Source organism: Corvus cornix, chromosome 27, assembly GCF_000738735.6.
Source record: "Corvus cornix cornix isolate S_Up_H32 chromosome 27, ASM73873v5, whole genome shotgun sequence".
Taxonomy (NCBI): domain Eukaryota; kingdom Metazoa; phylum Chordata; class Aves; order Passeriformes; family Corvidae; genus Corvus; species Corvus cornix.
Window position 1 is genome coordinate 1,796,830 of NC_046355.1, and position 24,405 is coordinate 1,821,234.

Consider the following 24,405-nt stretch of genomic DNA (forward strand, 5'->3'; position numbering starts at 1 on the left):
GCAGACAAAATGTGTTATGAACTGACTGTTCCATTCTGCATCCCTGTGCAATTATTGGGTAGACGAGATGTTTTTAGATGTGTGATTTTTTCTCATTATCCTACTCTTACTTGATTCACAAGAAACTAAATTAATTTCTCCAAGTCCATGTGTTTGCCCATGGTGGCATTCCTGGGACATCTCCCTGTCCTTATCTCAACCCACAAGCCTTAATTCCATATTTTCCCCCTGTCCAGTGGAAGAGGAGCTCTGAGGCAGCAGCTTGCTGAGCACCTGGAGGGCAACCAAAGTCACCTCACCACCCCTTCTCAACTCCTTCTTCCTGATCAGGAGCTCTGTAGCAGCCACCCAGAGCAATGTCATCCCTGCTGATGTGGCTTTCCTAAACAGCCTGCCTCCATCCACCACAGCACTCTGGAAGCTACAGCAACACATCTCCATCATCCCATGGCTCTGCAGCCAAGGCACAGAGGGAGAATGAGGCTGTGCTGGACAGGAGCCCAGGCAACGTGCACTAAAGCTGCCCTTGCCCAAACAGCCTCTGCAGTTCCCAGAAGAGATCCTCCTGCACCATAAATGCTACCAGCCCTTCTACCACCCTCCCTGCGCTGCCTTTTAGTGCCACCAAGGCACGGGGATGTTTCCTGCACCTGCTATTGCCTGACAGGATCCTCGGGGAGCAGCTGCTAGAAAGAAATGCTGAGAGATCTGTCTTCCCCATCTGTTGGTTTTTGGTCCACTCTGCTGCAGAGCTGCTCCTGGGTGGTTCTGCTCCACAGTAATACGTTGCAGAATCCTCTTGTCTTGCTGCCAGGATCTGCAGTGTGAATCTGTTCATGGAGCTCTGCACTTTTCCCACAAAGCGATCTTGGAAACCTTCTTCATAGATATCACCCTCCATGTAAATCCATTCCAGAGTGCTCTTTGGGCCCTGACGGTACCAGTACATGAAGTAGTCGCTCATGGAATCTCCCTCCATGCTGCACTGGAAGGTGACTGCCTTTCCCTCTTGCACGGTCAGTTCCCTGGGGTGCTGCTCCAAGGCCACCTGTCCAGTGACTGCTGCAGAGAGCAAGAATGAGCCATGACCACTCCAAGAGTCAGCAAAGGTGAGGGCAATGCTGGTGGGGCTTTGGAATGGCACTGGACCAGTGGGAGGACAAAATCGTCCTCTTTGAAGCCAGCTGACACAGATGGGCAGAGCTGGTAGCAGCTATCAAGGCTCACAAGGAAGGAGCCACCACATTTCCCTCCCTCCTTTTCCCTGTCCGACAGGAAGCTTTTTCTGATTTTCCCCAAAGAAGCAGGAAGGATTTGCAGCATGGGGGGACAAATCCCTTTGTGTTTGCCAATGGAGAATGGTGAGGAAGCCACTCTCCTGTCCCTGGAAGTGCTGCTCCAGCTGAGCACAGGAAAGACAAAGGCCTGTGCCGGGCAATGGGCTTGGGCCCTGTGCTGCCATCCTCAAGCTGCTCTTTGCCAGAGGGGCCGCAGTGCCCCAGGAGCAGAGTGCCCAGTGCCAGGGCAAAGCGCTGGGCCCCAAGATGTGAGTGCAGCAGGGAGGTGCCCTGCGTGTCCCCAGGCTGCAGAGGAGGCAGCTTGGCTGGAGGTGCCGAGCTCACAGCCAGAGGAGGAGCAGGGCTGCTCTCGCCGTGCTCCACAGGCAGGGCTGGGAGCTCGAGCCGGGGAACAGGTCCGGCTGCAGGCGCTCGGCACAGCTCCCCAGAGCCGTGCGGAGCTCAGGGCCACGCTCAGCTGCTGGGGGCATCAGCCCTTCCCTTCACTCACCTACAATGGGCAATAAGGCCACGCACAGGGCCCTCCACATGGCCAGGCCCGCTCTGTCTCGCCTCTCTGCACCTTCTCTCTGCCTGCAGAACAGCTCTGCCCACACCTGCCCTGCCTGGGCCTCTGTCACTGCACTCAGGCCCAGTCCCTCCTAGTCCCTCCCTCTGTCTATGACAACACTGAGGGCGAGAGGTGGGGCAGGAGGAGCAGAGCTGGAAGCTGTTGGTGCCCTCCTGCATGTCTCTCACCCTGCATGGTCCCCATCTTTCTTTTAAGCCCTCTCTGTGTACGTGAGGCCTCTTCCACATTCACCCCTTCTGTGATCCAGTGAAAGACTCTCAGAGACATTCACGTCTCTGCATCTGATATGGACCAGGGAGAAAACTGACTTTGCCATCTCTGTCAGTTGTTTGTCACGTGGGCAGGGACACAAGGACACTGAGCATAGGATCACCAAGGGAATTTATTCTTTTACACTTTAGCTAAGCACACGGCTGTGCCCTCGCCTAGTGCATGGCAGGCCCTGCTGCAGAGGACAGCAGGTCAGATCTGAGCCTGATCAGTGACTCTTGCTCACATAATCCCTGAGTGCTTGTCCTGTGCTGGATCCGTGCAGCCCTGTCCCGTGGAGGTGGTGCAGATGAGTGGTCAGTGGTGTAGGAAACTCCATTCTTCTAAACCCAGGCCCCTGCAGGGGGTGGAATTTCTCCTGGATTCTGGCTGATTCCACTTCTGGATATGGTTCAGTGTTTGGTTTCCTTGAAGGTTATAGGTTCCTCTGAGCTGGGAAGAGCTGCCTGGAGGTGGCTTTTCAGGACAAACCAACTCTGAGGTCAGAGCTCCCAGTCCCAGGCACTGTTTGTTCTTCTACAAAAAAGACAAAGGACAACTTGTCCCCTTCAGGCTGCACGTTTCAAAGCATGAAAGGAGCAGAGAAATAGGCAAGTGATACAAAAGTAATTTGTTGTGGGTAAAGCAGAGGCACACAGAGGAGTGAGGAGAGCTATTCAGTGTGGGGTTTTTTCTGTATTTCTATAGTTTGCTGTATCTGTGGTGTGTGTTCTTCTGTCAGAACTTAGGGTGTGTTGTTCTTCTGTAAGGCTGCAGACACAGGTACAGGCACATGTGATGGGGTTGCACAACTCCGCAGACAAGCCCTGAGCTTGGCTTTGGAAGGATGGGGAAGAACGTTCATTGTGGACTGGCTGCTTTCTGGAGCACCTGTTCATGGGGCTGTGGTGCCTAACCCTGTGTATGTTCCCAAATGTGCTCCTCATGATGATATTGTGCGGGGCTGTGGGCATTGACAGGGGCATTGGGAAGAGGACAGAAACTCTCAGCCTCTGGAGGTGACTCCTGTCAAGTGTGAACAGAAGGTGTTCTCGCAAGGATGATCTAGCAGTGTGCCCAGGCAGGTGGAACCCCATGGCCAGAGAGTCTGTTTGTCATCAAAATAAAACTGCATGTGCACAGTGCCCGTTAGAGATCCCCACAAAATGAAGCTGAGTTGTCTCTACTCTGTCTCCTTGCAGGTTATGTTCCAATACCTTCTACAGATCACAAAAGATGAAGTGCCCTGATCGTGGGAGGCTTTGACACAGCCAGGAATCAACTCAGGCCCTCCCTGCAGAAATCATAGAGCTGAAATCTATTTTCAAAGCTGTGCTTTGGAAGGACAGACATTGCCAGGAGCACTGCACTCCCCAGTCCTGAGTGGTTTTGCAGGGGCAGATCAGGTTCTCCAATACTTCAGTTCAGACCATATTTGCTGACTGAAATATAAGGGAGAGAAAGAGAAAGAGCTCTTGCCTTGCAGTCAGGTAATTAAGCACCCTCCTAATGAGTTTCTGTGATGGATATGCCCCTTTCAGCTATTCCTTGCATATCCTCTGTGGTTCCACACACATTTAAGTGGGTGACTTGCTTATGGGAGGTTTTCAGAAATGCAATAATGAAGATGGCCTGATTGCAGCCCCATGCAGTTGTCTTCCCTGCATCCAGTCAGGGCACAAATCACTCACTGCATCCTGAATAAGATCCGGATCAAACCAAGCCTGTAGCTGAATTAACCTACCCATTGTGGTGCTCACTCAGGTGAGCCTTGGATTTCCTCCTGGCATTTTCTCCCTATGACTTTGCATTACCAGCATTCCCCCCTCCTCCAGTATTTCCTGACATTTGGAAAAGAGAAATGCTTGTCACAGAATTCAGCAGAACCACAGATTCTCACCTGTGAATCGAAGGCAAAATCTGACAGAAACCCCATGCTGATCATAAGTCAGGAATCAGGACTTACTAAGACTGGGGTTCCATCCTTCTGTGATGGCAACAAATGTACAAGTTTGAATAATTAACTGTGGGCATGAAAAAGAATAAGAAAAAGCAAGGCAGGAGTGAAATTATCCTACAGCATTTGTTTGACCAAGTTTCCCAAATAACTTACAGTTTAAAACTCCTTTAGAAATCCTAAGGATTTTGAAAGCAGTGCTGCAAGTTCTTCCCGTATTCTACTCCATTCCTCCTGTTACAAATCACTTCCAGCTGTAACCCTGCTGTAGTTTGTACCTTCAAATGAAGCTTCTCTGAATCTCACTTCAGTTTTTCAGCTCTTTCAGCTTCCTGGCCCTGGACTTTCTAAAGCCTCTGTATCACTTAGCAAGAGTTTCCAAGGGCACCTGCTGGCACGGCCAGAATGCAAATGAAGAGCAAAGAAGTTTAATTTGTGGCATGTGCAGACACAACACTTCTTGTGGGGTTTGGGTGGTTTCTTTGGTTCCTTGGTTGTTTTTTTTCCCCTGTTTGAGCTATTTGCTGGATTTCATGAAGGTGAAAATGTTGTGAGAACAATAAGCGCTTTGGCCAGAAGGTAGCAGGAGAGATCAGAGAAAGAAGTTCAGTTGACATCAATAGATCCCATTTTATCAGGAACTTTTTAGTATTTCAGGACACAAAACAGACAAGTCACATTGTACCCAGCAGATGCAGGAATATGATTATTACATTGTATTTTCAATGCTGTATGAGAAAGCAGAAGGATTAAATGGTACAAAAAGCTATTTAATATTGCACATTCTCATTGAGTTCTTCCCCATGCTTTCTCATGTAGCCTCTTAGAAAGAGATTTATTCTTTCAGGATGCTTTTAATGTTCTCTGCCACAGGAGAGAGCTTGTTGGAATTGTAAAAAGAAGAGAGGCCCGGCTCCGGCGGGGGGAGAACCTTGCAGACCAGCCAATATGGTTGATAAGCGCAAAACTCCATTTATTATCAATCCAAAGGCACTTATATAGAATACCAGCTTGTTAACTCCTAAGTGGCTTAAAGCTTATCAAAGCACGTTTCTACTTCTACATAATTAGACTTACATTGGCAAGCTTCTACAGTTATGTTATGTTTAAAAGAATTCAAAGTTCACCCCCCTTTTCTCCCAGTTAGCACAGCTTATCAGGACAGCTGCATCATTTCAAAACTCCCTCTTTGTTCCCAGCCCTGCTTGTTTTCTTCACACAAGAATTTTCTCATGGAGACTTTTTTCTCACACACAGGCCTTTTGCTTCCAGGACTATTGCTTGTACAGTTCTTCTATTGATCCCATAATTCTATCAATGATCCATGCCCCGGATCCTTTAATAATTGCAACAAGAGCTCTCTCCATTTTGACTTGCTCAGCGGGACAGATGTTAGATACCACACTCTATGTGTGAGACCAACCAAGGGGGAGGAAAAATAAATATGATGTGCAGGAGGTGAAAATGTTCCTAAAATTAGTTTAGAAGTTTTATTGCAGTTCACATTGTGGGTGGTCTTGTCACGGAAACTGCTGGAAAAACAAAAACTCTCCAGCAGCAATTTTTAGTGTTAGAGAATGAAGGCATTACTTTATTCTGGCCAGGATGTTGTTCTGGCCAGGATGTGCAACAGAAATCATTTCATCCACACATAGCCCGGGTGTGCAGAGAAAATCCTTCCATCACACAAGGTTTTCACTGATTTTTCATGTACTTATACAGTCCAAACCCATGGAAATTCATTGGTTCGATGTTAATTGGTCCCAAGGTACACAGTTCTTAGTATTTCCTTTCCTATTGGTTATTGATGCCTTCACCTTCAATGTTAATTACGTTCTCATTCTTCATCTTATTGATCTTCTCCCAGACCAGGTGTCTCTGACCATGCCAGGGGTGATGCTTGGAGGTGATGTTTGTTAATGGTGGTTATCTTTTGTTTGTCTCCTGTGCTGCTCCCAGTGTGTTGTGATGTTAATCTCATCAGTCCTCTCCTGGTGAAACAGTCCTTTGAAAAGAAACTTCAGTTCTTTTCCCCTGGGCAAAGGCAAACAAAACCCCTGACTAAAGTTATACACAAATTTTCAACTTCTTGTCATTTCCAACACTATGAGAAAGGTATCACAGAAATGCAAACGACTGAGGTTGGAAGGGACCTGTGCTGGTGATTGGGTCTCCCCTGCTCTAGCAGGACTGTCTGGAGCTGTTTGCCAAGGAACATGTCCAGGTGGCTTTTGAATATCTCCAGGGACAGTGGCTCAACCCCTGGAGATTTTCAAAGGCTGTCTGAGCACAATCAGATATGGACACAAATTAATCTGTAGGAGAATAGAGATAGCACTGTTAAAATGTATTGTACCAAAGCCTTCTGCTTCTAGTCATCCTCCCTTATTCCACTGCTGTAGCATCCCTTAGAGAATAATAGGTTTTCTTCAGATTTCAGGATAATTCCAAATGCAAAGGTGCTTTTAAGAGAGGGAGGACAATTACTGTGGAGCACAGGTTCTCTACAAAACTCTCCTCAGCTGATCTCAGCTGGGAGAGCTGCAGATTCTGTCCCCTTCTGTGGAATTAACCCCACTAAGTCAATCTCACTATTGGCCCGCAGCAAAGCTCCCAGCTGTGGGGTTCCTTCTGGGAACAATTCTATTCTCCTGTTCTCCTGGGCTGCATGTTCTGCATTGCAAATGCAAAGTGACAAGGCACTGCTTGGTGGGGGCAGTCAGGAAGCCTGTCATGAAGTGAGGGCTTTAGGTCCATTGAACAGTCACTGTCAGAGGTGTCAGCAAAAGCAGGTTTAATACCAATTTGCCAAAGCGTGGCACAGTCCAACAGCAACGCTGACTCTGCAGCTTTACTGCATGGATGAAACAGACACAGGAACATCGAACTGGAATTAATTTAGAAGGATTGATGCTGAGACTGGGGGCAGGAAAGGGGTAGAGCTGTAAAAGGACCCACTGAGTCATGAGGTGCAGAAATGACACCCCTGCTTTCTAAACACCTTCTCAGGGGAGGTGCAGATGGATCCAATCCCAGCCCCAGACTTGATCAACACTTTATGACTAAGGGATTATAACAGCACTTAATCATGGGCCTTTCCCTCCTGTCCATCTGATTCCACTGGTTTTTGTCTAAGGGACTGTTCTCAAAATAGGAATCTGCCTGAGAGACTGGGAGAAGGTGTGGCAAGAAAATGTGTCACGGGAAAATCAGGATAAAAATGCTGGTGCACAGCTCCCCCTGATTGACATTAGGGTGGTAGAATGCACTTATTGAGCGTTTTAATGTTTTTGGATTTGCCATGCAAATTTCACGTAGCTTCTGCAAGGGCTGAGGGTCTTCTCTGGGTGTCTGCAGGGCCTGAGGGGTCTGACCTGAGCAAGCCTAATGCAGCACACCTTGCTCTGTCCTCTGCAGAGGCTCTCTTGAAGGCAGCAGGAGCTGAGCCAGGGGGAGAGAAGCCTCATTTCCCCTTCAGGATGTGGTGAACTGGTTTTGTCAAAAGCAGGGGAGGGTTGCTCTTGCCTGGTGTAACTGAGTCAGAAATGGTGACCACAGCGTCCTGCCTGTTGCTTGTGAGAGGGGGGTGAGCTGGGGAAGGTGTGTGCTGGGCTCCATTAGGTAAGAACCAAGTTGCTGTGGAAACTATCACACCATCAAACCGCCTGACATTATTTCCTGGGGCCCCTTCCTCCTCCCTACCCCTGAGTGCAAAACAACTGCAGGGTTTCTTCTCTGCTCATATGAGCATTTTCCTCCCTCAGGCCTTCAGCAAGGTCTCTCCTCACTGAAGCTCTTGAATGTGCCAGAGAGACACTTCCCTGCACAAAGTCTGGAAAAGACAAATTCAGCCAACAGGAAATCTACCTTATCAAAGCTGTGTTTCCAATCCCACTGGGCATTAGGACAGTTGGATTCCAGCAATCTCTGGGCCGGCTTTGGAAGAAAAAGCACAGAAACCCCACAGCATTTTGGCCTCATAAAACTTTATTTTCATCACTACTACAGGAACCTAAAATGCACATGAGATACATTTGGCAGAAGAAATACAGGCTTAATACAGAAATGAACATTATCTGGTTGAATTGAATCACTTCAGATCCTACACAGCTCTTCTCATCTGCACTATATACTTAACTGTTATTAAAGCTATCTGAAATACAGTGCTAGAAATGGCAACTGCTGGGTGTGAATTCCCTCAGCAGTAATACTTCCAGGTCTCCAGGCAGTAACACAACATGCCTGGGAAAGGTGCTTTTAAAAGGCCATTTATCTAGGGTGAGCCCTGGAGTTTTCAGAGCTGTTGAAGCAGGCAGGACACTTGTATGCAAATGCCAGAAGAGTGGGGAGATCTACTTAGCAGGAGCATGAGGATAAATCCACTCTCCTCTGTTCTCAGGGAAGAGGAAACAGCAAAAGCACTTAAAGCTCTTCAGTGTAAATCATCTGGCCAGGCAGGAGTGAACAGTATTCAGTGTCTGCAGGGGAAGGTGCTGCCTTGTGTCCTGGGTGGTCACTGTCAGCAGCTCTGCCACTGCTTGTTCAACCCCTCGTGCTGCTGGTTCACGTTCTTTCCTGCTCTTCCTCGGGTTCCTCTTGCCTTCATTCCCCATGTCTGGAAGAGCAGAGGGGGATTTAAACTCCATTTAATGAAATTGGGCCTATGAAGCCCAGCTGGACAGCTGTGTGCTCCCTTACCTCAGAAAAGAAACAGCTTGATACTCAGGAGGGTGTTGAAGGCGATGCTCTTTGCCAGCAGGACTCTCAGGCCCAACACAGCCATGGACAGCATGTTCACTCTGTGCCCTTCAGGATCTGCTCAGAGACCAGAAAAGAGGGGAGAGATCATGGTCTACGCTTGGATGTTGTGCTCGTGGCAGAAAGCGGAAAAAATCCCAGCTGGTGGTTTTGGGGAAAGGAAGAGCAGGAAAGGAAGAGACGATAGAGAACACGGCAACAGCAGGGGAGCCCAGGGTCTGTCTGTGTTGCTTTTGGCTTCCTGGGGCTTGTGTGTTAGTGCAGGAGCAACCTTGGAACAGCAGCTTGTGTCTGGTGAATATGTTGTGTTCTGACTCCTCTGCCCTGGAGAAAATACATTTCCATGCCTTTATCCCCCAAACAGCAACGTAACTTCACAACCTGTTTGGGTAACTCACCTTGTGCTGAGGGGGCTGTGCTGTTACAAACCCAGTTACTGGCCCCTGGTTCTTCAGCCTCTGGTACTTCAGGAGGCTCTTCAGCCTCCTCTTCTGTAACATGATAAAGAAAAGGCATTTTTAACCATATCCACATTTTATAAAGGATTAAAATAATGTTCATGTGACATTTCCCATTGGAGTTTGAGGAAAGTACAGACTGGGGCTCAGATGATCAGCATTAATTCCAACATTAATTTGAGGGGCCAGTTTCTCCATGCACTTGCAGGAAACAAAAGGATTCCTGCATTGCTTTGGTTTTACTAGTTGAATGGCCTTCAGGAGTACAAAAACAATTTCAAAAATATATAAAAAGTGATTTATTAAAAGCCCCCGAACACCCCACCTATAACTCTTTGTAGGTTTTAGAAAGGCTGTTTCAGCTTGTGCTGCATGAGGATTGCTGCTACAGGGTAAAATATTCAGTCGTAAGGAAATTCAGATGTTAAACATAGATTGTGTCTTCTCTCTTCTCCCCAAGAAAAGTTATTTCCATGTAACTAAACAGTTGAAACCTTTTTTTTAGATGCTCTGAAACATCATTCATCTCTCCCTGCTGAAGAACCCAATGTCTTTCTCATTTCTGCTGGCTGCCCTGGGCAATGCTGACAAGCAGGAGAACACCAAGTCCCACAGGCCGCTGTCTCCAGAAATAAGTGACAGCTGTGCCACCAAACTGTACCTGAAAGTGTTGTTATGTTGCTGTTGTTGAATTTGGCTGTGCAGGTCAGCTCTGTGTCTTTTGTCACATTGACCACTTTAATTGCATTGTACAGCCCCTCTGATGTCAAAATGGACGTGCTCTGTTCATATACGACCTCCTTAGAGGATATCTCCAAGCTGATGTCCTTTGTAAGGAAATTCCTTGCCAAACAAGCTGCTTTCCCAGTGCTGCCACCTTCTTCCAGCTTCTTTGAATTCATCACAATGACTTGAGGGACAGAACTGTTTGGAATATCTGTAAAAAAAGCATGGTTTGGACAGGATTGATTTTACTGCAGGCTGGCCTGAGTGCTGAGTTACTGAAAATTCACATATATTCCAGCTGTGACTAATTTGTAGCATTCTCATTTACTGTCTTTTTGCTGTCTGTATTTCTTGCTGCTGCTTTTGAAAGACCACACTGAAGACAGAAAGGGGTATGAGGGGCATATTTTATAGGAGATTTAATCCCACAGGATCTCCGCTTCGTTTTGCCAAAGCTCATGCCTGTAAGTGAACCCATGATTTTATAAGAGACCTACAAACAAGAAGGGAACATTTATGAATGCCACTCCAAGAGTCCACTTATTCTGCTTCCTCAATAATTTAATTCCAAAAAATAACAATTCTAGTAGGATTGCCTTGCATATTCATGAGACATGAGGGAATAACTGTGTTTTCCTTTACTCTCCCTCCCCTATTCTCCTCCCAGTGTGGCTAAAGGGTCTAAGCACAGCAGGAGTTGCAGGGAGAGCAGAAGTCAGTTTGTTGCTTCAGTGTTGTGCAAAGTTCCTCCTGTGAGGGACGTTACTTGCAGAAATGAAGTCCTGCTGCTGGAGCACGGGACAAGGTGGAGCTTTGCAGTGACAACAGCTCAGGTGCAAGAAGGAGTTTTGTCTCTAAGATGGGAGAGTAGGAGGGAAGCAATCAGAAGCCTGTGAATTGCAACTCTCCCCACGGAATCAGAGAATCACAGAATGGTCTGGGTTGGAAGGGTCCCTGAAGATCATCTCGGTCCAAGCCCTGCCATGGGCAGTGATGCCACTCACTACATCACTGCTCCAGGGCTTTCTGACAAGGTCAAGAACTTTCCATTGTGGGGGACGTTTTCCCCACTAGAAACTGCACAAGGTGCGAGACATTCCAACCAGGCTGCATGTTCATGGACGAATTTTACAATATTCCCCAGGTTAGTACCATAACCTCCAGAGGTGCTCCTTTAGCACTAAGATACCAACAAATATCAAGACACCAAAAGAGGAACTTTGAAAGAATTTAAAAGGCGCTGACAAGTTTTCACTGGATTTGAGATCACTGCTCTCATCTGTCAGTTTCTCTGAAGGTTTTAGATGTATTTTTTTCAGTTTGGTAAGAACTGTACTCTTGAATTCCCCAGGAAATACATGACAAAGGGTTGGCAACCACAAAGGACTGAATTTCAACAGTAAAGCAGAAGCCTTCTCTGGGAAATTGCCATAAGACATACAAGTAATGAAATAAGATTGCTTAAAGTTGCAGCAGCTGTCTTACAAGGAAACGGTGTCAAAAGAATTTAGCAGCCAACAAATCATTGTGGTACCATGGTTTCTTTTATAAACAAAATATCTTTGCCTCTAGGTCAAGTCATACATTGGAAATCAAGGGTTATCTCAAAAACCAATGTCAGGACTTAACTGAGATTAACAATTTGAATTAGAGTAAAAATATGGAACTGAAAGGAATCCTCCAGCATCCTTCCTTGCCAGAAAGGGCTCAGCTTATGAAAGGCTGTCCGACACATCCACAAAGATTTAGGTGTCTGCTTTGACAGGAGCTTTCTGAGGGGTCTCTTGGTAAAGGGAAGGCCATTGGGCTTTTCATTTTGCCTGGTGTCTGCCTTGCAGGTGGGTCAAGAGATCCCTTAGCTCTAACATTTTGTTCATCACAGGGTACTGATTGAAATTTGATCAAGGGGCTCTGATTTTCCACCCTTTCCCCATCAGCCCTATGCCACCTCTGAGGAACTGAGGTGAAAGCCAAACCATGCTCTGCCAGAACCTCCTGGGTCGGCTCCTCTGATCCAACAGGCAGAACTACACACTTGTCCACACCTACAGCAACCAGACACCCAACAGAAATCAAACATCCATTAACTTGGTTTGACCCAAACTTGAGTTGAACCCAGACTCTGAACTATTTAGTAAGATTTAACTAGTCCAGAAATGTTGCATAAGATTTTATTTTACGCTTTTCTACGTTACCCTTCTCTGCCATCACTGTATTTTTAACTCTGACACAAGAGACAGTCTTAGGAACTTAAATGCCAACCTCTGCAGACACTTTATTTCCCTTTAGAGAGCCCAAGCATGACTTTAAAACCCAACAGTTACTATGAAAATCTTATTAAGAAGCCTGAGTAATGGATAGATGTATGTCCCAAAGAAATTCAGAATGATAGCAGACAGAACTTCCCTTGTGGAGCTCAAGTTCTTTGGCAAAACTGAGAAGTGGGATCAGAATTTTTCTACATATAAATTGTTTAGTTGCATGCAAAAGATTACTCATAGAAAGTCTGATTAGTGACTGAAAAACATGAATGAGTGTCTGCATGAATTTTAAAAGGATAAAAATTTTAAAAAAAGTGAAAAATGAAAGAGTAACAACTCAGAAAATGGTAATGTATAAAGGATACCTACTTGGCTCCACGGTCAGCTGAGTTCCTTTCCCAAATACAAGACCAGCAGTAACACACAGTTAAAATATGTAAATCAAAAAGGGCTCATTTTGCTGTTCTTCCTATACACATTTCCTTCCCAGGTGTTGTGCCGTGGTTTGCCAGAGCCTGTCAGCCCTGTGCATTCTGTGTTCTCTGAGAAGACCTTGAAAGGCTTTTCATGTGGTCTCCTCTCCAGGCTTTCCAAACAGCCAGAATACAAACAAGCTGCTTCTCTGCAAGAACTCCCTGGGCAAGATCTTCAGCAAGAAATAATGCACACAGTGCAATTGTAGTTCATAGAGCAGAAGATTTGTTTTGTCTGAGTCCAGAGGCCTCACCTGAGTCCCACGAGTTTGCGTTACCTGACAATACCATGTCAGGTAACAAAGCCATGAATTCCTACCACTGCTTGGTTATGGGAGGGATTTGTGGTTTATGTTCTGGCATTTTATTTGGACAAAACATTGTACTTCTCCTTCAATTTAGTCTTATAAAGTCACAGGAACAGCCCTGTATTCCAGAAAGTAATGGGGCTTAACATTCTTAATGAATGTTTTATCTAGAATAATCCAGTCCGAACCAAAGAAAAACCTTCAGTGTCCTTAGCTGACCCCTCAGGATGATATGTCTGGAGTATCCCACAGTGATACTAATGGCTGTTATTTTATGTCATTTTGATTTGGGGGAATTTGCAAAAGATTTGGATAATAAAGTATTTGTGCTCTAAAGATGTTAAAATGCATATTAGTATCTCCCAAAGGAATTCAAAACCAGAAGGCGGAGGTTACTCACATCCTGGAATGTGGATGCTAAAAAGCAAGGAGCAGAGGACATTTTCAGCTAGCTTGCATGAGAAAGAAAAACTTCACAGAACTGTGCAGCAGCTGGAAAAGTCCTCTGCTCCTAGCTTTTCAGCATCCACACTGGAAATTATGGCTTCAACTTACTAAATATTTCAGGAGACTTGAAAGGGACTTTGATACTTAAGGCCCAATATCTTTTACTGTCAAACAGAATCCCAGAGTCTATGTGCAGCTCTGAAAATATCCTGTCTTTAGCTAGAAGAAGAAAATCATTGAACAGCATGGAAGGAAGAGATCTTTCTTCAGAATGAGAACTTTGTTTGGGGTGACATCCACCTTTTTTGTACATCATGGAATTCCAAATAAAGATAGGAATAGCTACGGCTTCCTATAATCCCTGCTCCCCACATTGGTCTTTTCAGAGCCCACACAACTGGGGAGCCAAGGGTCTTTCATTCCAGGAGCTCTTGAATAGGAGGCAAGAGGTTTAAATTCTTGTGAGAATTTAAGCCCAAGGCTATTTAATCTCCTTCCTCCTCTGTCCCCATGGCAGTGGAATTACTTACCTGGGGACACTGCTGAGTGTAGTGCCAGTGTCAAAAGTTCTCAAACCAGAGGCAGTTACAGATCTGTCTCAAAACTCCTCACCCCTGGGAGCTCTTCACTGAGCTCTGCATTCCTGCCCCGAGTGAGTCAGTGGAAGTCCACTGGACAATTGGACACTTCACAGTTAATTTGGGCCAGCGGGCTGCCCAAACTGGGAATAAGTTATCACATGCCAAGTAGTGCCCTGCTGGTGTTTGGGGATCATGGAATAAAGGTGCTGTGCAGAGTCAGCCCAGTGGTTCCTGGGAAACCTTCCCAAGCAGATGCAAGCCGAGCATTTGGTTTGAAAGCCTGGCTGGAGAGCGAGTGCACTCAAGGGATTATTGCAGCTGAAAATTCTTACAGTGAACCCAAACCTTTACATTCCTTTGTCTGCCCCCACCTTAATTTTAAATGAAGTTTTAGAAATAAAGAAATGGCACTTACTTGGTACAACTGTGAGCGTCGTCCCTGGTCCAAACACGAGATTATCTATCCTCACAGTGCTAAGACTTATTCCAATAACTCATTCTTTCCTCAGGTGTTCAAAAGTGTTGTAAAACAGGAGATGAAAAGCCAGATATTAGTCCTAATTATCCATGGGTGCATGTCCATGAGGGGATCCAGAGGTACATTTACTTCCAAAACTGGAAAGGGAAAAAAAGTTCATTGAATAGTTCCATGATTTCAAATCACTTGAGTGAGTACAGAAGTTCCAAGTTCTCCCTTTCTTCCATCATTTAGAACCCCCATGAGCTCTTTTATCTTTCCATCATAAACAGAAATATGAAAAAGAATGTTCTGTTTGTCTCTTTAAGCATTACAGTCATCCATCCCTTTTCTTTCCCAAAATACCTCACCTTTTTTCCCTCTTTGGGTTTTTGTGCAGGTCCCTATGCTGTTTACATCACTGTGGTACTCCAGCCCCTGTACACTGCGATCTAATTCATAGCAAAAACTGTCTCTGTTCCGCTACACAGAATTTTGGATTATACAGGCAGTCACATGACTCCTTCAGTGGTTTAAGACCCAATGTACCACATGAAGAAACACCACATGTCTTTCAAGGAAGGATCTGAAATAATATCCAAAATGTTGAGTAGCAAATGAGAACTTGTGGATGACATGACAGCTCTGCAAAGTCTGAGGGACTTAAGCTGGATAGAAAGCAGGAAAATAATCAGTACTTTTGGTGTTATTTCAAAGCATTTCTGAAAATTCTTCTGCCTTGCTGGAAGCTGTCCTCTTTTTCTCCTTTATTTCAATGCTCAGAAGCTGGAGGAATGTGCCCTCTGGGCTTTTAGAATTGGCATCTGGGGGTCGTTTAGTACCTTAGAAAGTCTTTATGCTGTTTTAGGTAAGAGGAGAAGGTGGGCAAAATGATTGTTCTTTGTTATGTAGAGGTGCTGTACCCTTGGGAGTGAGGATCAAAGAGTAAAGGAGGTGCTACCCATTGACCAAATCCTTCATGATATTCAAGCTCTGTATCAGAACCCCTTGATGGCCAGAGGCAGACTCAGCTTCTGAGACTCTACAGCTTCAAGAGCCCAGCCGTGCCTTTTGTAACAAAGGAAGGGCTCCTTGAGTCTGTGCCCATCAGGAAATGTTGGTACAAAACGGGTGAGGAATGGTATGAACAGGACAGGCTTCATAATGATGGAAAACCAAAGGGCTGAAAGAGGTGCACTTTGAGAGTGTGCACATACACCAGGAATATCTATGAGGAAAAGCAAACAGCCTCACCTTCTGGGAAATCACCATGGCTGGGGGTCTCTTTACAGCGCCTGTGCAGAAACACATGGAGTATGGGGAGCAAACACGAGACTTCAGAGCTCCAGCAGTAGGTGCAGGGCTATGGCTTCATGGACAGCAGAGAGAAGTGGTGGGACAGCTCCCATGAGCCAGGAAGGGAAATGAGAGGTGCAGTGCAGGTCAGGGGACATGGCCTGGGCGCCTCTCCAAGACAGGACCCTCGGTTGGGTTGGATTGGGTTGGAAGGGTCCGTAAAGATCATCTACTTCCAATCCCTCTGGCATGGGCAGGGACACCTTCCACTATCTCAGGTTGTTCCAAGGACAGTCCAGCTTGGCCTTGGACACTTCCAGGGAATGGGAATGCTCTGGGCAACCTATGCCAGGGCATCACCAGCCTCACAGCCAAGAATTCCTTCCCAATATCCCATCTCACCCTGCCCTCTGGCAGTGGGAAGCCATTCTGCCATGTCCTGTCACTCTGGGCCCTTTTCCACAGTCCCCCTCCAGCTCTCTTGGAGCCCCTTAGGTGCTGGAAGGGGCTCTAAAGTCTCCCCAGAGCCTTCTCCTCTCCAGGTTGAACACCCCCAGCTCTCAGCCTTTGAGTTCTAACTCTGTGGGCTGGATGCAGAGCTGTGGGATCATGGACATGTGGTGGGAGAGCTTCCAGGAGTATTGTAGTGACTGAAGCCAGCCTCCAGGAAACGCAGGCTGGGAAGGCAAGGAGTGGGCATTGCCCTTGCTCTGAGAGAACAGCTGGAATTTGTGCTTTGGGATGTGCGATGAGCCAGCTGAGAGCGGATGATGGGTCAGGATTAGAGGCCACAGCAGCAGGGGGACACTGTGGTGGGTGGCTACTGCACATCACCGGATGGGGAAGAAATAGGTGAGGCCTTCTTGGGACAAATGGGCCATTGCTGGGCTCCGGTCCTCATGGGGTGCTTGAAGAGTGTCAAGTGTCTGTTGGCAGGACAGCACAGCTGAGCACACACACTCAGGGAGTTTCTGGAGTGTACTGGTGCAAGCTTGCTGACACAGGTGCCTGGGGAGCTGGACCTCCACTGACCAGTGAGGAAGAATTGGTGGTGGATGTGAGGTGCTCGGGGCAGCCTTGGCTGCAGTGACCGTGCACCCTTTGAGCTCAGGATGCAGGGAGAAGGGAGCAATGCAAAAAGCAGGACTGGAGCCCTGGGCTTCAGGAGAGCAGAATCTGGGCTCTTCAGGGATCTTCTGGGAGGAATCCCAAGGGTTATGGTCCTGGACACAGGAGGGGTCTAGGGGAACTGCTAATTTTCAGAGATTAGCTCCTTGAACCTCTTGAATGGTTCCTCTTGACAAAGCAGTAAGTCAAGCATTGTGTCAGAAGGCCAAAAGGATGGACAAAGGGCTCCTGAATAAACTCAGAACTGGTAAATACAAAGCATCCACAGGTCACAGTCCCTGTTCTGATGTCTATAGCTGAGAGATTCCTTGTGGGAAGTGCCATTTCTGGTCTCCAGGTCTTGTTCTTCATTTGCATCTGCTTCTGGCCATTTTTGGATCTGAAGTTAAAAGGATCTTTGTTTTTATCAAAATCCTCCTCTGTGCTCTGAGACAAAGAGAAGAACATAATGCTGAGCTTGAATGTGTTGTCCACAAAAATTAGGTTTTTTATCTGGTGTGTAACAAGCCAATAATTACACATTGAAGGAGACATCATTTATTTATTTCAGAGTTGCACAAGCCTGGGTGCTCAGTGGAATTCCACAACTCAGGCACATCAACTATGAAAATCTTTTAGTATTTATACATTTTAGCAAACAAAGGAATTAGTGTTCATGGCCACAAGAACACAGTTCTATTATTAATTAATAGTCTATATTCTGTTGGTTAATGATTCTCTCGTTTCTCATGCTAATTTGTCCATGCTCAGTCTTTCTCTTCTTTTGGGTCAGGGGGTTTCTTGGGTCACTGGTCCGTGCATTGGTGGCCATGATCTGCCCCTGCCAGAATTACCTTTTACTGACTTGGAGCTGATTTCAACACAATTGCTGAGTTGGCTTTGTTGGTTTCTTCCTTACTTTGGGAGTTCTGCCAGATGTTCTTGTGGCCCAGAATTCCGGATTGTTTGTGTCCGCTACCAGTGGTACATCTTTCTCCCCAAGCTTTGATAGCCTCCCATTAGGACTGAGATCACTGAAACGTTGTCATGGCTTAGGAATGGCACTCCCCAAGTCAGTGTCCCTACCGAGACCCTCCAAAAAACCACTGCTGCTCTCTTTCACTTCCCCACTGCTCTGTTTTCCCCTCCACTTCCCTCTGCAATGGGATGGAGTTAAGAACTGGAGGCACAAAAGGTGAAGATGATGGGTTGAGAAGAGAACAATTTAGTGGAAACAGCAGTGAGATAAGAAAACAAACAGTAACAGCAAAAATATTAATAACAAAAGGTTTATGAAAAAGAAACTACTCAGAAAACTCACAACAACTAACAAATACAGGATGGTTTCCCCTGCTACATTTTTGGGACTGGAAGGAAGACCCGTGAAGAGAGGAAGAGTCCCTTCCCCACCCCCAGAAATGAAGAGAGGTACTATAGAATGACATCCGTATCTTAGCCATGCCACCTCCTTGCTTCTGCAAAAATTAACCCTGTTCTTGCAGGAATCAGGACAGATGTCAAGCCCTAAACCTTAACAAGGCAATTCCAAGAACAAGTCATTTGCCTTTCTAACACTTGGACATAATTTAGGGCTTGTTGGCTGCTCTCTGTTTCACAGATTAAATCTCCCTTCTTGTTGATTAGTCTTGAAAGTACACAAAGATGAAACATCATACTTAAGAAAAGTTTACATCTTCCACATTTTGCAACAAATAGAAACATCTAAATACAGAAGGTTTCTGCCCACTTGTTCAACTGCAGCTGGTGATCAAATGTCTAAAGTGACCTATTTGCAAGAGCCGAGATCTGAGGTTGAATGTTGAAGAAATCGGTCCTGGGAAAAAAAGGTATTTCTGCTGTTTGAGTAATTCTGGGAATCAAATCTGTGTATGTGCACACAGTTGTCTGGGGAGAAATAGGCAGGTAGGGGCACCATGTTTCCCCCTTCAAGAGAAGGGAGGGCAGTTTGTGTGTGGTGGTTCAGTTGTTTTCAATCGCTGTGGAACGTACTTCACACTGTGCTCGATGGTTCTACAAAAACATTTGGGTTTTTTTCAGTGCCAGGTGATGTCTCCTCTTTCATGTCTTTGAAGAGCTGCCTTTTGTTTTCCTGTCCCTCTACATTGTTCTACTTCTGCTCCAGAGGATGCTCTACACAAAAAATAACAGCTGGTCATGGATTCCTTGGAGACACTACAAGTGATCATGGAAATAGATATTGAAGGTGAAACAGCAAGTCACTGTCACTATGGACAGGACAGCTAAAAGCAATGATTTGAAGTGAGCTGGAATATCTGCTTAGGGAAATCCCTGGGCTGCTGACACCGACAAGAAAAGAGGGAGGTGACAGAAGAAATCAAGTGGTATTATCTTTGTGTTTGTCGCTTTTGGCAGTGCTGTGTTGAATGGCTCTGAGATTAATCCACTACAGCAATTCTTCCATAGAGCCAAAGGTGGGAACTAGGGCAAAGTCTGCAGACAATTGCCTGACCCTCTGGCATCTGTAGCTCCTGTATAGGATGCCTTGGGCACTGCGCTCAGGAACACAAACCCATGGATGCACTTGCAGAGGTCTCCTTAGGTCTTCCATGATATCCTACACTTCTAAATAAAGAAAGGAATGCTCAGTGCTCAAAAGAAGAACACCTGTGTTTATTCACATGGAGCCAAAGCTGGGAGTACAGCAAAGGAGTTTTTCATCATGTCCCAGGAAAGTCCATCTTGGCAGTGCAGTTCCTGGTGCAGTGCCACTCTGCTCTGATATAATGAATTGACTCCCTAAACATCATGAAGTATCCAAATGCAGTTGAGTTCCACTTTCCCGTGTTAAAACTTCAGCTCTTTCAGTGCCCATTGTGTTTCTTTGTCACGGTTTAACCACACATGGTAACTAAGCACCACACAGCTGCTTGCTCCTTTCTCCCTTCTTGGATGGGGCAGAGAATTGGAAGGGTAAAAGTGAGAGAATTCATAGGTTTAATAAATAACTCGAGAGTTTAAGAAATAAAGCTAACACTGCATGTGTGACTAGAGCAAGGCAAAACAAGGAATTCATTCACTACTTCCAGTTGTTAGGCAAGCGTCCAGCCTACTCCAGAAAAGCAGAGCTCCATCACACATAGCGGCTACATGGAACTAAAACGCTCAGTGTCCACCCCCTTCCTTCTTCTTCCCCATCTTTACATGCTGAGCATGATGTCCTGGAATAACCTCTTTGGTCAGCTGGGGTCAGCTGAACCAGCTGTGTTCGCTCCCAAATTTGGTGCACACTGAGCTACTCACTGGTAGGTGGAATGAGGAGCAGAAGAGGCCTTGACTCCATGTAAGCACTGCTCAGCAATAACTCAAACATCCCTGAATTACCAACACTCTTTCCAGCACAGATTCAAAACACAGTCCCATTCTAGCTACTATGAAGAAAATTAACTCTACTCAAACCAAAACAATCACATTCTTTGAAATACAAACCCACCCTCTTTCCCATGCTCTTTCTGCCTGTGGGAGATATTGAGAAGGAAGGAAGGAGTTAACATGTTAATGGTTTGGGGTTTGCTTGCGGGAGACTGCTGTTGTTATTGCTGTAGCACCTCTGCATCTGTTTCTGCAAAAGACAGCCCAGACTAGTCTTGAGAAGTCTGGGAAGAGCCTTGCCTTGCAGCAACCACAAAAGACCTGGGTGAATTAAAACCCCTTCTTCCCATTCTGCCCTGGCCTTGCCTGCATTTCAAGCACTGTGCCCTTTTCAAGTTCTCTCATGCTGCAGAAATAGGTGGCTGTGTCTGCAGCTGCTGGCGAGAGCAGTCGCAGCCACAGCTGGTTCCTGGAGGGGTCAGCTGAGCTGTTGACTTGGGTCTGGAAGGATGAAGCAATGTGCTGGAGTCCTGTGAAAGGATACTGCATCGCTATGTGCTGCAGCTCTTTGCCAGGAGTCTGCCGGATCCAGTCCCATGCATAGCTGCTGTCGGTGATGGCTACACCAGAGATGCGACAGGAGAGTGAGACAGATTCCGAGATCTTCCCTACTGTGGGGCCTGAGGCCTCTGTCTTCACCCGAGAAAGGCCACCTGCAGCCCCAGGAGACAAGGATAAACAAACAGCAACAGTTTAAGCAATCAATCTATTCCCCCATGTCCCTGTGTTTCTTCTTGTGATGTCCAGGATCCAGCAGTTACAAACCCATCTGCTCAAAAACCCTTGCTCCCTTTAGAATCTCAGATCTGGGAGAGACACACACAGCCTTCCCCATTCTCCCACTGAGCTCCCAAATGACCCTCTGGAATTCCCCATTTCCTCTGCTCACCCCTCAGGCAGCAAAACCCATGGGCTGGACTGAGTGGACATGAGCTGTGCCCAAAAGCATAGCAGGGCTATTCACACACCACACCACTTGGACTGGGTACCCTTAGAGCTCACTTGGGGACAGCAAAAGATAGGAAGTCCCTGTTAGAATCAAACATTTGAAAACTTTGTGCTGTGTCTACACGAGTCTTTGGGGGCAACCCTGAACATCTGGGCAACACAGGCCCCTTCCAGCTCCGCGGCAGAGAGCTGGGATGCTGATGGGTGGTTTGTGTTCAACCTCAGCTGGATTTTGTGTCTCTGTGCGAACAGCACAGAAGTAGCGGGCACAGTCCCCAGCATGGAGGAGGTGCAGGCTGAGAGATGCCACAGAGTGGGAATTGTTCCTGGAGGCTGTGGCTCGACCTTCCACTGCTGGCCCAAACTCAATCTGAGTTGAGTAATGGCTTATCCAGGACACCCATTCGAATCTGCCTCCGGGTGCCTGACGGTACCAGCGAACATAATGATTCTCGAAGGTGAAGCCGGACCCGCGGCAGGAGAGGGTCACGGAGTCCCCGGCCGCTCGCAGCCCTCCGCCGGTCTCCTGCAGCCTCAGCTGTGCCCAGAGCCCTGCGGAGGGAGAGCGCAGGAATCGGGCAGGGCGCGAGCACGGACCGAGGGCGTTGTCCCGGTGTCCCGGTGCCCCCGGCCCCGGCACAGTGACAAAACCTGCCCTCCTTCTCCCCCGCACATCTGCATCTGCCCATGTCCCTGCGTCTCCCTGTCCCTGTCCTTGTCGCTCCTTCCCCCGCCCCGGGCTCGCTGCCCTCCCCGCCCGGCTCTCACCTGCCGGCCACAAGGCCAAGGCCAAGGCCAGCAGCCACGGCCCCAGCCCGGCCGACATCGTGCCCGGCCCCGGCTCCGCGGCAGCCGCCCAGGAGCCGAGCGGAGCCGCGCTCGGGCCGCTCCCGCCCGGCCCCGCCTCGCCGGGGCAGCGCCGGCGCCTCTGCCCGCCCCCGGCACACCCGCCCCGGGCCCCGAGCAGGACAAGGCGCGGTGCAAGAAGGGACGAGAGACAGCAGCGTGCGAGGCTTTGTTTTCTCTTTGTGAGCAAACAGCGTTATATACGAGGCTCTTTAACCTCTTCCTCAACAGTGCTCAGAGGCCTTTTTTGTTTCTCCCACAGTCTCGCCAGTGAGTGGCTGGTGGTGGGCAATAAGCTGGGATGGGACGTAGCAGCACCACTATTGCCAACCAAGCGAAGGAGCATTCCGTACTGTAAGAAAGGGTTCTCAGAAATAAAGCTCAGGGAAAGGAGGAAAGGGGACATTTGGAATGACAACCTTTGTCTTCCCAAGGAATCATTCTGTGTGAGAAAGACCATTTTTCCTGGAAATGGCTAAACACCTGCCTATTGATGGAGAAGTAGGGCATGAATTCTTCATTTTGCTTGTCTTGTAGACTTGGTTTTCATCTGTTGAAGTGGAACTTTTAACTTGGATCTCTCCAAGTTAAAAAGGCTGTCAGAGGTGGCCCTGTTTACTTGCCCTGGAGATACAGAAGCTGGTTGGGGTTGTCATAAATATACAGAAACACAAGGAAACATGGCCAGGCTCTTCTCAGTGCTGCCCATCGACAGGACAATGATCAATGAGCACAAACAAAAAATCACGGGAGGTTCTCACTGAACATCAGGAAACACTTTTTCACAGCATGAGGGTGACCAACCAGTGCCAAAGGTTGTCCAGGCACCTTCTGAAGTCTCCGTGTTTGGAGATATTCACAAACTATTTGGTCATGACACTGGGGAAGTGGAGCCTATGGAGAACCCAGGCTGGAGAGGGTTGATTTTGAAGGACAGCAGTTGTTGTGAAGGAACCATGGTGGAACCATTTGACTGCAGACTGAGGTAGGGAGCAGAAACAGTAGAGATGAAGACCAGTGATCAAGTGTTAAGAAATGACCCCACACCTGATTCCCCCTTTTCCCTTTGATTTTTGGGGAGAACAGCTAGAGAATTCAGGAATGCAGCATTGAGGATGAGGCTGGGAAGAAACAGGAACAAAGTGGGGGCAAGGTATTTTAGAGTTGCTCACAATTCTACTCTTAATGAAATTTGCAATAAATCAGAATCCCTGCAGTGTGCAGTGACGGCCAGGAACGTCTGTGGTGCACAGTGATGGCACCTGACTTCTTGGGAGCAGACCTGAGACCCATCGGCTGCCGGTCCCCGGCAGCTCTCACCTTCCCGACATCTAACGCAACCTCTGCCAGACCCCGGGAGGTTTGTGTTAAAGCTCATCTACATTTCCTGTCCCCGTGTGACGGCACAGAAGTACCGGGCAGAGTCCTGAGGTTGCAGGGACCGCAATGACAGATAAGCCTCGGACCGGGAATTGTCCCGGGAAATCTTGGCCCGACCCTTCACTGCTGCCCCGTAGTTCTTTCTACTGCCCGTGCTGTAGCTAATAAAGGATATCCACTGCAGGCTGGCTCCGGGTGCCTGACGGTACCAGTAAATATAATAATCCTCGAAGGTGAAGCCGGACCCGCGGCAGGAGAGCGTCACGGAGCCCCCGGCCGCTCGCAGCCCTCCGCCGGCCTCCTGCAGCCTCAGCTGTGCCCAGAGCCCTGCGGAGGGAGAGCGCAGGAATCGGGCAGGGCGCGAGCACGGACCGAGGGCGTTGTCCCGGTGTCCCGGTGCTCACAGCCCTGCGGAGGGAGAGCACAGGCACCGTGCGCAGCGCACCCAGAGCCCGAGGATGTTCCTCTGCCGTCCCGGTGCTCCTGGCCCAGACACAGCCACATTCGTCACCCCGCTTCTCGGGGGAAAACACCCGTGCCCGCGGTGATGCCCTGCGAGTCCTCCCGGGGCTGAGCCGCACCTGCTTCAGATATTGCGGCTGAACCCGCGGGCAGAGCCTGCCCCTGTCCCTGCGCCTTCCCTAAACCCTGTCCCTATCCTTGTCCTTGTCGCTCCTTCCCCCGCCCCGGGCTCGCTGCCCTCCCCGCCCGGCTCTCACCTGCCGGCCACAAGGCCAAGGCCAAGGCCAGCAGCCACGGCCCCAGCCCGGCCGACATCGTGCCCGGCCCCGGCTCCGCGGCAGCCGCCCAGGAGCCGAGCGGAGCCGCGCTCGGGCCGCTCCCGCCCGGCCCCGCCTCGCCGGGGCAGCGCCG

At 48.0% G+C, this 24,405-nt stretch overlaps 1 pseudogene and 1 gene segment (V, D, J or C); both read right to left on the reverse strand.

Moving 5' to 3' along the window:
• Positions 1–8,041: 8,041 nt before the first annotated feature.
• LOC120411354 lies at positions 8,042–22,187 on the reverse strand (annotated as a pseudogene).
• Positions 22,188–22,312: 125 nt separating this feature from the next.
• Positions 22,313–24,364, reverse strand: LOC120411335. The segment is given in 2 exon segments: positions 22,313–23,859; positions 24,252–24,364. Coding segments are annotated over 2 exon segments (387 nt in total).
• Positions 24,365–24,405: the final 41 nt, after the last annotated feature.